At 42.8% G+C, this 12,502-nt stretch overlaps 1 protein-coding gene across 12 annotated transcripts in view; it reads right to left on the reverse strand.

The window, feature by feature from the left end:
- Window positions 1–12,502, reverse strand: part of NR3C1 (nuclear receptor subfamily 3 group C member 1) — a 121,776-nt gene that overhangs the window by 25,817 nt on the left and 83,457 nt on the right. For 6 of the 12 annotated variants that reach the window (XM_048221193.2, XM_048221196.2, XM_048221194.2 and 3 more), the window contains exon 3: window positions 4,109–4,272. In XM_048221193.2, the coding sequence (XP_048077150.1) occupies window positions 4,109–4,272 (164 nt within the window). Of the gene's footprint in view, window positions 1–4,105; window positions 4,273–12,502 lie in introns of all 12 variants that reach the window. The other 6 variants (XM_026499007.4, XM_026499012.4, XM_026499008.4 and 3 more) reach the window with 1 other exon arrangement.

The raw sequence follows: 12,502 nt of genomic DNA on the forward strand, positions 1-12,502 counted from the left end.
ATCACCATGCTATTAAGCATGTGTTTTGGGCACATGCTTAACTGTATCAGGTTCTAGTCTGTGTGAGGAGTAGGCCACCTAGTTGACTAGTGGCCTACAGTTGAGCTTTGTTCCAGAGCTGCCCTCCAAGGCCAAAGTCTGTACCAGCTATTTCCATTCCTTTCTGTGTTGTGTACGTTTCATGACTTCTCTGGGTGACATGAAATGGAAGCACTAATCCAGTGATTCTAACCTTCTTAAAGCAAAAGGAGAAACAATGGACGCATCCATAGTTGGAGCAGTTAAAATATAAAGAAATTCTACCCCATAAACATCGCCTCACATCACTGTCCTACAGGATCTGAGCTACTGGATTAGGGGGACACTGTAAGTTAAAATCAGTCCTGGTTATTAGCGTGAAGCTGGGCAAGTCTGTGTCTTATCTATAAAAGGAGGAGTTTCAGCTAGTGGGCACTATTTTACAAGACATGGGCATGCATCACTAATGGTCACTCCTTCTGATAAGACAGTGAGTCATTTTAGTTTGGAGTTCCTATGTCTTCTGCCACTTTGTAAATTCCTCTTCTACCTGATAGGAGATGGGAGGAGAAAAGACTTCAAGACAGCTGTGATTTTTTTAACATTGTTTTGTTTGCATTGTATTTATTTTTATGGTTAATACCTATTTTTGGCAAGTAATTCTGGTTTCTATTTATGGTTGGTTTGGTAGCCAGCCTCCAGGATGGCCCCCAGTGGTCTCTGCCTCTTTGTATTCACACTCTTGTGCGACCAATAAAATGTGGCTGAAGTCACAGTATGTCACATCTGAGATTAAGTCATAAGGACATGATTACTTCCATAGTCTACTCTCTACCGTGAATCATTTGTTCTGGGGGAGGCCAGCTGCTCGGTTGAGAGCAGCCCTAGCTGAGTCCCACACAGCAAGGAACTGAAGCTCCCTGACAAAAGCAGTGTTGACAGGTTTGGAAGTGGATCCTCGGGCTCCAGTCTGGATGACTGCACCCCCAACCTACAAGTCTGAATATGACTTCGTGAGGGGCCCAGGACTGCCCTGCTACTCACTTCCTTTCAAATTCCTGACTCAGAAACTGCAGGACACAATCAGTGCCTGCTGTTTTAAGCCACTAATTTTTGGCCTCATTTGTTACACAGCAATAGATAACTAACGCAGTATGGAGAGTAAAATAGTTGTTTTTAAGTTAAAAACAAAACAAAACAAAAAAACCCAAAAAACAGTGGTCCAAAAAAAGGGCATGTTCTGGGGGTTTCTGCACTTGGTTTACCCTATTTGAAACATCCAGGTCTTAAATGTACAGTCTGTGAGCTTCAGCTTCTTTCTTTACCTGCTCTCAAAAACTGTGTGGTGTGGTAGACGTGCCCTCGTGAGGGCCAGGAAGCCCTTGATCTGAACTGCAGCTCTGTTTCCCAGCTATGTGATCTCAGTAATGTTTATTACATTTTCTGACCCCTATTTCCCCATCTGCAAAGCTGGAACATTCGCACCTAGCTAGCTGGGCTTCTGCAAGGGCTGAAGGCAGTTGTGTAGAAGACTCTTACAAGCAGCAGCTACACGTTGTGAGCACTCCATAAATGCTAGCTGGTAAATAACTCCCTTGCACTGCTTTCAGCTCTGTATCTCACTCGATGATATGAACTCTCAGATGAGAAAACTTTGGTTGTCTACTCTCAGAGGGTCAGTGTAGCACAGAGGTTAACAGCCTGTTTGGAGACAGCTGTGCTGGGATGCCAGTGCTGCTTCTTACATCTCAGCCTCAGTTTCCTCGACTATCAAGTAGGATCACTGCAGCCTCTGTGAGCTCACGGAGCCCTTAGTTGAATGGTGTGACAAACATAAAACATAGTACTGGGTTCATGGTACAGTGAGGGTACTGGATGCCTACCGCCATTATGACCCACCAACAAAGCTTACACGTACTTCTGTGCAAAAGGGGATGTAAGTCAGAGGGACTCGGGTCGGGGGAGGTTATCAGTGAACCAGCATACATGGAAAGAAGTGAAGCTACCCAGAGTTTTCTTTTGTGTGCAGAAAGGCGAATCCCAGAATATTGAGTTAAAAACTTCAAAATAGCCATTCAGCCCAGATCAAGGATTTAGATAATAAGTAAAACTTGTGCAAATTTCTTAACACCAGCTGTATGTTTGGGTATTTACCTTATGCCAATCTGAGGGTGGGGGTAACTATTATTTCCAACAGGTGCTGAAAATTGAGTGCCAGGTGTAATGCAGATCTTACAAACTGCATCTCTGTAACTACCTAAGAAAGTGCTCCAAAATATGTACCTGGGCTTTAACACATTTCCATGATGTCTAGACAGGAAAAGTAAAACTGCTACGTGCTAGGTTATCAAAAGAAAGATTACAGAATTTAGGAGCTGGAAGGGACATGCGAGAAAATGAAAATCCAAATAGGATTTACTTAACAGACTCCACAGTTAAACCTTCTCCCACTAATCAATTACATAATCGAGCCATCAGACTTAAACGTTACATAAACATTTGGAAATGGTACAGCCAATATTCTATGAAATTTGTACCTAAAAGCAACTATAAGAATTTAATTTTAAAGCAGGGGTTAAGCCCAGAGGGCATATGTCCTCCAGTGGTATTTCACGGGGGAGGGATGTTTAGCGTTTGTTTTTAAAGGGTACTGGATGCTTTAGGTAAGCTTGCCCTCTCGAACATCAATGCCTGCCTTCCTTGCTCCAAATGTCTTCTCTTGCCAGAATACACTTGGTCCCTGTAAGCATTTGAATTTATAGCCCCGTTTTTCCTCCATTTTGACTAAAATATTTTTTGAAATACCCACTCTTTCTTCTAAGGTTCCACGGTCTCATTCTGAATTTCACTTTCAGAAATCAATTTGTCAACGTTAGTGTAATCTTATTACTGCTATCACTGCATTTATATCACAGAAATAACTCATGAGTTAATGAAGTGCTGAAGTAGCCAACGTGAGGACAAGAACAGGCTTCACACTCTCGGGTCTGTGGTAACTGTACCCGGGAGGGCTGGGCGCTCTGTGTGACCCCTGACCTGGGCAAAGCCTGCATCCCTGTGCTCTGTGTGGGGTAGCAGGAGTAATTTTATAGTTGGCTCAGGTATTACAAACTAATCCAAACAAAAGAAAATGACTCATCTGACTCTTAAGGATATGCAAACAGAACTCTAATAATCCTCCTCATACTGTGAATGGATAGATAATTATACTTCTTTAAAAATTAATATAATCAGAGCTTTAGGTAATGCATTCGGGCCACACTACCTTCAACCTGTTTTACAGGGAACTGAAGTACATGATTTTTTCCCAAGACAGTTCACTGGTAAGATGAAATAAATAATTTGAGTAACTTCCAATACTAACGGAATGAATTTCTCTTTCTTAAAGGAGTTGATGTTATTGCCCCTGTCGGGCTGAATCCACAACAAGGGTAAAGTTCATATTAATATAATAATTTAGTGAAATCAGCTCCTCTGAAATACCTTATTTATTTCTTAACCTCCTTAGGCAGTTTGTCACTTGCTTCTCCTTTTTTAACCTCCGTTCCTGGAAACTGTTAACTCCTCCTTCACTTCAAGTAGACGGTGACCAGACAGAGCACAGGGACCAGCTCTTACGCTGAATAAGATTCCTGGCTCAATAGGAAAAAAAAAAAAAAAACAAAACCCCATCCGGAGACTTTCCCTCTCTTAGTTCTTACTGTCACTCATTTCTGTCACACTGGAATGGTGGTTTTAGAACCTACTTGCTGGGAGTTAAAGCCCATGATTCTGGTACAGTGAACATGATGTTACTGCCCGACCCTAACAACATCATTTCACACGACAGCCCTTTCGTAGTTGTTACCTTTGGTTCTCTGACCAGACTCCCGCCCCTCAATTTATACTGTTCTATTTTTTCTAGTTCCGCCTGTGTTGGTTTTTAAAATCTCTTTCCTGCCAGAAGGCCTAAGACCCAACCCCTCCCCCCCACCCGCCTTTCCTCACGTCCAGCCTGAGTGGGGTTTGCATATAACAGAAACTTCAAAATCTACCTTGAGAGACAAGAACCCAATAGAGGAAAAATAAAACTCTTCAAAACACACACTACCTTCCACCGCTCTTTTGAAGAATACTTTGCAGCTCCCACAAGTCAAGACCCCGTAATGACACCCTGAGGCTTCGTCAGAGCACACAAGGCAGAGTTTGGGAGGTGGTCCCGTTGCCGCGGAGGAGCTGGATGGAGGAGAGCTGACATCTGGTCTCATTCCAGGGCTAAAGAAGGAAGAAAGCAGGGACATGATTTAACTAACTGTCATGACTGCCCAAGAAATATCAAAATCCACTTGTCTTACCTCCTCACTCCCCAGCACGCATGTTCACACTGGCTTCATTGGCTAGCAGGCGCTACAGCTGCCCACCTACATATATTCAAGTAATGTCTGATTCTTCTTGAGAAAATTAAGAGTGAGGTCACTTCCCTAAGAAGAATGGTCAAAACGAGCTTCACTCAGAAACTGGAATTGTTAGTTGCGGAGGGATTGTTTATATTCATCGTCCCCTTTATGAAAGTGTCCTGTGCGTATGGTATCAGTCACCATTTTTAAGTGTGCAGTTGAGTCCGGCTCACTGGATAGCCTGCATCTACCACCGTGGGCCAGACACAGTATGTATCGGTCACTTCAGAAAGATGCCTCCTCCCCCTTTAATTGCTTAGGACGTCAATTTAATTTTTGATTTTTAAGATCTCATTTAGGCATCTTTCTAAATTCAGTCACGACTCAGGACAGGCTCCCCCCCCCCCAATTCCCTCCACGAGAACTGCAGCTTTTTACAGTAGTCAAGTTTGGGCCAACATCTCTCATTCCCAGGGTCGTCTGGGCTGAACATACGGCTTCCAGAGGAGAGATGCAGGAGCGGGATTCTCAGCCTTGCGTCTGGCTCGCGGTGAGAGCAGAAAGAGCGCTGGGCTTTGGCAGGGGGGCCGTTGTTCTGCCCTCCGCACTCCGTACTTTCTGAAGGTACGGCTTAAGAAAAAGGAGGAAAGGGGGAATCTGCTTCTCCGACCAGCTCCCGTTTTTCCTTTTTTGCAGACTGCTCACCACAATGAGTGCTGTTCTGGTGTTTGAAGAAGATCCTCTACTCCTCATTTGTTTTGGAGATTTTCTACAAGCCCCAAAGCTCCCCTTAATTCTCTCCGCAAATGAAGCCACTACACCTGGCCGATCCTCTGTCTGTCGAAGAGGCTTCTGTCAAACAGACAGTGTTCCCACCACCCTGGTTCTGGGAATAGGCCTCAGGGTTCCGTGATGTTCTCTGAACACTGTCAGGAACTTCTGGAGACTTCTCTATCACAAGGTATTGATTCCTTGCTGGGTTTGGGAGAGTGGACGAAGCACATGCTGACCGCCTACAGTGGGAGACAATCACCTGAAATGACTCTGCTGTAGGTCTGGCGTGAGCCGCCCTGGATGAATGGAAACTTGTGACTAATGCAGAGTGGCTGCTCTGGGCCAGAGTCTGACAGAGAAGTGGGAAGGTCTTAGAGTGAGTGAACACAGCAATGTGTTAGGGAAGCAAAAACTTCCTTGGCTTAAGTCCTGAAGATGCTCCTATTCCTGCTCAGCCCATCTCTGTCATCTGACAGCTATTTTTAGGGACCAACCAGTTGTTTATGGAAAACGAGTGTAATATTTAAAGATTTGAAAGGTTACTTCTGTAATGTTTCCTCAGCCAATTATATGTATTTGTATACATTACACAAAAACACACATGTGTATGTATTTAAAAAAAAATTTTTTTTTTTTTTTTTACATAGTTCTTTGTAGTAGAGACATAGCTCAGTGATGCTGCAGGTTCAGTTCCGGACCACAGACAGCAGGCGACAGCAGGCAAGTGAGTATCGCAAGAAAGCAAGTCAAATGACTGTTTCGGTTTCCCAGGGCATATGAAAGTTATACGATTTTGTAGTCTATTAAGGTGTGCAAGAGCTTTATGTCTACAAAAACAATGTATATACCTTAATTTACAAATACTTCATTGCTAAAAAATGCTAACCATCATCTGAGTTCTCAGCGAGTCATCATTCACAGACCACCATAACAACTACAATAAAGAAAACATCTGAAATAGCGAGAGAATTACTAAAATGTGACACAGCACTGAAAGGCTTGCTTGACTTTGTATTTTTTACAAACTGACGCTCTGTGCCAACCCTAAGAGCAATAAAGCAGAGTGCCCTACAAGGAGGTGTGCCTGTACTTTGTAAAACACTTCATGAATACAACCTTGTCGCCTCTGAGCAGCCCGGTGATCGGGGGCCTGTTTGTTTGTTTGCAGTTAAACCGACATGCTTCAGATCCCTGCCCTAGCACAGAAAAGCCTGTGTGACCCTGGGCTGGTGGCTACTGCTTTGAGCCTCAGTTTCCACAAGCAGACTGGGAAGGACATCACCTGTCTACATGTGTGTGATGTGAAAACAGGAGAATACAAAATCTAGCACCTTGTTCCTGCATTGAGCAACCACTCTGTAGATGTTCCTTCTTTGCTGTTTCAGGAAAACTAGAGATTTTATGAAAAAGCATTATGTAAGTATTATGTAAGTGGAAAGTAGTATAAAGCCTAAAACCCAGGATGGTGTTCCCAAATTCTAGCTTATAAATTAGAGCCTATGCAAAATAGGCCGCTGAAGCACGAGCGACCGACGGCAACAGGGAAAGGGAAAATGAAATGAGCGAATGCACCGATGCACGTGTAGCTAGGGATCTGTAATTCCGGTCAGCCTCCTGGCCTCCCCTCAGTCCTTCTATGCTACCTCACGTAAGCACGGAGCACGTGGAACACTGCCAAGTGTACCACAGACATCAGTGGAGGAAGTCCGTTTTTGTCACACAAAAATGAAGACGAGGATGGCCTGTAGTGAACATCACTGGGAAACATGGCACACAACTCCAAGGGTGACCCTCTGATACTGAAAGGCTGCAGTCCAATGAAGGGCTAGCACGACAGCAAACCACACGGACTCGCCATCATTTAATAGGGATACATGGCAAATACGGGACAGAAAGAAATCAAAAGCACGTAAGAATCCGAGTGTGCCTCACACGCCTTTGAATGGAAAACCTAACATGTCCAGGGTCTTTGATCAGCGTGTGCTGACAGCTGTGCCAAACGTTCTGAAGATGCTAAGAGCTGCTCTTATGGACTGACTCTATCCACCGTGCTTTCTTTTCAGTGAAAACTCCTAGAAACAAAGTGCCTTGTTCCAAGTGGATCCTCAGATGCTGTTGCCCATTTACAGTGGAGAGTGTGCTCAACACCAGCTTATTCCTGAGGCCATGGGGTTTACATTAGAGTTGAGAGAAAGGAAAACAAAAACAAAAACAAAACACATGCAAAGCTGGGTTTTTCTCTTGAGTTCTCCTGCAAGAAAAACAAGTGACGAGAGGAGGCTCATGGACGGATTGTGAGAACTAATCACATCTTGAGGAGCACGTAAAATGTGCGGGTAAATTAGATCCTTTCATTTAGCCCACGTTCACCACCCCTGAATAGCAGGCCCTGTGACGATACAGAGGTCATAGCATATCTGTAAGTCGTATTGTGGGTGAAATGCATCACTGAAATAATGAACCTTGAAACATGGTGAATGTTCTTTATGTGCCTCCTGTGACATGAGACTACCTGGAGGACTATAGGTAAAGAAAAGTGCTGTAAACATCCTTCCCTGTGAGCCAGGGGAGGATTAATGGTCCTCCGGGAGCTTATGAAGTTCAGGTAATTGTAGATATTCTTTGTGATTCTACCCCCAAATATGCCTTTTTGGTTGTTTTAGAGGTTAGTGCTACAGTGCGCAGTGTGAAACCCTATCAGCGAAATTTTTGTAACGCTGTTACATTAACATCCACGGGGCTGTCTCGCACTTTGAATGGATCTTTTACCCCCATGCATGATTTCGTCCTGTCATGCATTAGTCATTTGGAAAATATTGTTTCACTGAGTTCGGCAGATTTTCCAAATGTTGACACAGTTCATTAAACAATGTAAGAGTCACATCTGTCAAGTTCACAGTGGCAGATAGAAAAGTTCTAGATTTTGTTTGAGAGCTCGAATTTTTAGGGACCAGCAACAAATACTGTTGTCTTCCGTGAACTGATAACCTCACTTCAATCATTTCTGAGAAAACCTCTACCAAGCGCGCAGGCTAAACACCATAGTTTATTCATGGTCTGCCACGAAAAAGGTGGCTGTTCACCGCACAACATAAACAGTCTTACACCTACTCCTCTTTGACACAAGCCTAAGTGCATAATAAGCTTTACGCATCTTCCCATTCTGTCACACAGATGGACAGTAAAAGGACATTGTCAAAAGTGGAGATTTAAAAGACTTAGTAATATTTTGCTTCCCCCAGGATATTCTTGAACTGTGAGTGCGCACAATGACTACTGTGCCCCAGGATGCCGGCAGACTTACTCATCATTGCTTTTGTACCGTCAGTGCAAATGCCAACACAGTGAGAAAGGCAAATAGAGACTGTGTATTATCTCGAATGTATTTCTGAAAAGATCTTGGGGACTCCCAGGGGTCCCGTGCACTACATAGGGAGAATTGCTGTTACAGAGAATAGTGGGGACTCAAAGTCAGGCAGGCTAGACTTCATAACCTAACTGCAATGTAGTAGTTTGGTGACCTTTTAATCTCTCTCGATCTCAATTGCCCTCTTTCTAAATGGGGACTGTAATGTACCTGGCAGAATGATCCAGTATTGCTTACTAAGTTACAGGCTTTCTCCCCAAAGACATAGGAACACGGATGATAAACATTACAAACCCAAATAGTGGTGATGGTTTAGCCTTCAGGTTAAGTGAATTAAATCAGCACTTTTTATTTGGAAAAAAAAAAAAACAATATGACCTCAGAAAACGAGTATTCGTTACCATGGGCGGAAAATCCTGAAAATAAAGCTACTACAACTGGATTAATTTTTACCAGCTACACATGGAGCAGGTGTCATGTTCTCATAGGCTTACCAGTTTTTATCCAAATACCATAAACCAGTGGTTCTCATTTGGGAGCAGTTTTGCTCCCCGGGGAAGGCGTGGGGGCGGGGGGGAACACTTGGCAATGGGTGGAGACATTTCTGATGGTCACAAGCGGGGAAATGACACTGACATCTAGTGAGGAAAGATCAGAGAGCTGCTCAGCATCCCACAGTGCCCAGGACAATCGTCCACAACAAAGAATTACCCAGCTTCCAGTGTCAATAATGCTGAGGGTAAGAACCCTTTGCCATAAAACTTTCAGCAACATAGAGGGAAAAAAAATTTCAACATGCACCAGAAACATATTTTAAAACCTTTTAACTATCGTTAAGTAGAGCAAGTGCCCTACTGAGGCAGCCTTAAATATTCTTTGATTCAAGATAAGTCCAAAAAGAGATTGAAAACAGAAGTGGCATCAGGGACTATCCAGGTCTAGTGATTAATTTATTTGTCCCTCGAGCTCTCGCCCTAAAAGGTGTTTTTTACACACCAAAGTCACCTGCAGTTTTCTTCTCTTTTTTCATTAGGAAGAATGTAAATACTCCGTTGCACACACCAGGTGATTACATTTTCTGACTGCCCATTTATCCCTGCATTAGCTAACGGATTACTGATTTGTTTGATAATAAGCTATGGACTAGTTTTCAAGTCAAACAGAAAAACAGTCTGGTGGAAGGCCTTCACAGTATTTCTCTGACATGGTTTTAACCGGTACACATTTTGTTTAGCGAGAAGAAACACTGATGATTCTCTTAGCTTTGCGTTTATAGAGAAATACTGGTTTTAACTTCAGGTGTATATTAAGACAGTTCCCCCAAACTATGCATCATTTACTGCACTCATCTTGGGGAGAAGATTAGAGCACCAGACACTGTACTGTATTAAGCCTGGAGCATTTTCAGTAAAGGGTGCATGAAGAAGGTAATGCCTTTTTCACACCTTTGAGACACCAATGGCCTGTGATTTAGCATTGCTGGGCTTAGTTGCTGTCTGTAAAATGAATGTCTTCCATCAGTAAACTCCAAGAGCTTGCCCTTATTTCCCAAGGTGGGGGTGGGGTGGGGGTATAGGTAGAGAAGAATACATTTGGGTCTGCAAGAAGCTTCTCTGCTCCTGTGTATTTATACAAAGAGAGAATATGGTCACTTTATCTACATTTCTTTCTTAAAGTCTGATCTAACATGTTTCACAGAAGAAATGTAATTCTTTCTCTTTGGAAGGATCAGTCCTCAGTCTGGTCACTGTGTTTGTTAGGTAACCTGAAACCATAGGCTGCACGTCCTCAGCTCTGTTCCCTGCATCGGCGGACATGACTTTTAACCGGTAATGATGTTGTGGAGTGAGGATGTGTGTTCTCGATTCTTAGGAGCACACAGGGATAATAACGGCCTGGTACATACGGAATGAGGAATGTGATCTCTTCAAAGAATTCAAGAGTAGGTGTGACACAGTGGGACACTTACTACCTTTTCCATCACACTGTGTGTCGAAGGTTGAAACTGGAGCTGTGTTTTTGAGCTCACATCTCACCTGTAATGTTTTTTCCCATCTTTTCATGATTTGGTTTTTCTCATAGACCAATGTATATATGTAGTTTGGATTTTATTTTTAGGGAGTCAGGTGCCAATCAAGTTGGTTAAGCTAGATATCGGGTCCACAGCTGAAGGCCATTGTGAAATAATTATCTGCGACCACACCGTCTGCTTGAGTTTAGGCTGGTCCCAGTATCTGCGGGAGTCATCTTGGGTTTCAGTCATATATGTCCCTTTGCAAGATTAAGTAGACTTTATCAGCTAGGGTCTATTTTGGGTTTGTAGTTTAATTTCGAATTGTGTTACACTGACGGTTTGTATTTGACTTCATTTTACATTAGTTTGAAATCAACCATTTTTGAATTCTGGAATTTTGAACGTTTATTGTAATTTGTAATATAATTGCTGTGAAACACTTGAATGAAGGTGGTAAGGAAACCAAACACCGCTCATTTCTACCCCAACTACAAAAGGAACTTATTTCTAAGTATCTTATTCTATACTTAGAAGGACTTGAATTCCTTTCACTATGCTTAGTAACTTGGGCTTAAATGCAGAAATTTTGTCCATTTCAACCCCCTTTCTAGTCTTTTTTATTACCCCCTGTGGCATGGTCACATACATTTTCCTTCTTGTCCACCGTGACTGCAGCCATCTCAATGCATGCCTTCCGTCTCTTGCCTTAGCCACGATGATGGTTTATACTAAGAACTCCTGACTCCCACTGCTTCTCCTTCCATTCCTTCCCCACACTGCTAAAACTGCTTTTGTCCATCAGGCGTCTTTTAATAAACTCTCCGGGATTCCTCCACTATATAGAGTTCAAGCCCAAAAGGGCCCACATTCTAGCTCTTCTTTCTCCAATTTTAAGTCTTCCCATCCCTCTACACTAACCATTTGGTTTATCACTTAGGGATCCTGGATTCTATAAATATTTATGAAGTGACTACTATGTGCTCATGTTTCTTGGGAGTATTGTATTGTGCTAAGAACTGTTCCCCTAGCCTGGAGTGTCCACCCTGGCTTTTCGGTTCCATGACAACCTCTAGACTTCCTTAAACACTGCGATGCAGCACTTTACATAGCTGATCCTAGGATACCTTTTGATGGAGGTGGAGGTTTCTATCACTAATTCCTCTTGGGTAAGGGCCATGGGTTAGGCCTGTTTATATTACCAGCATCTTGTACGGTGGTCCCGTAGATGTTATTGTAGTTACTTTATTTAGACATTACATCTTTATCTGTTCTGCAAAAGAATACAAGGCAGCTAACATAGGTAGATGTTTGAGATTATAACCAGGATATAGGTATCACCTCGCGACTACTAGGAGCTACTGTGGAAGGTCTTTCTTTATGTACATTATCCCCTTTACTGTGTTCCACAAACCTATGAGATGAGTTCTGTTTTCGAGGTTTAGAGAAGGTGGCTTGCCTAAGGTGACACAGTAAAACTAGCAAAGCCAGGATTCAAACTCAGGTCTTCCTGCCAACAAAAACAGTGTTCTTAACCAATACTCCACTTCTTTACAAAGACAGAGTGGCAAAACTAAGAAGCTGAAGTAGGCCTGTGTCTTCAAATTGAGGTATGAAGGCCTTCTACTTTGTAGGCTGAGGTCTGACTTCTCAGTGATACACAACAAAAGGTAGCCAATTCCCTTCCAACCAGGATCTGCAAATCAAGATTTCTGCGCAAGTAACAGTTGCCTCAAACAGGTCAAACAGATAAAAACTGTTGCCTTAAAATAGTGCAGCAGTCTATATTGTTGGACTAAATTTTCAAGTGACCTATACACAAATGCTCATCTCATTCTGCACAATTAGCACAATTCCTAAATCCCTACAAAGACGGTTGTAAAATCAAACAAATTCAGAGCACCTGTGTCCTGATTCATATTTATATTAGTATAAAGGAAGGAATAGAAACCCTCA

Source organism: Ursus arctos, unplaced genomic scaffold, assembly GCF_023065955.2.
Source record: "Ursus arctos isolate Adak ecotype North America unplaced genomic scaffold, UrsArc2.0 scaffold_5, whole genome shotgun sequence".
Lineage (NCBI taxonomy): Eukaryota > Metazoa > Chordata > Mammalia > Carnivora > Ursidae > Ursus > Ursus arctos.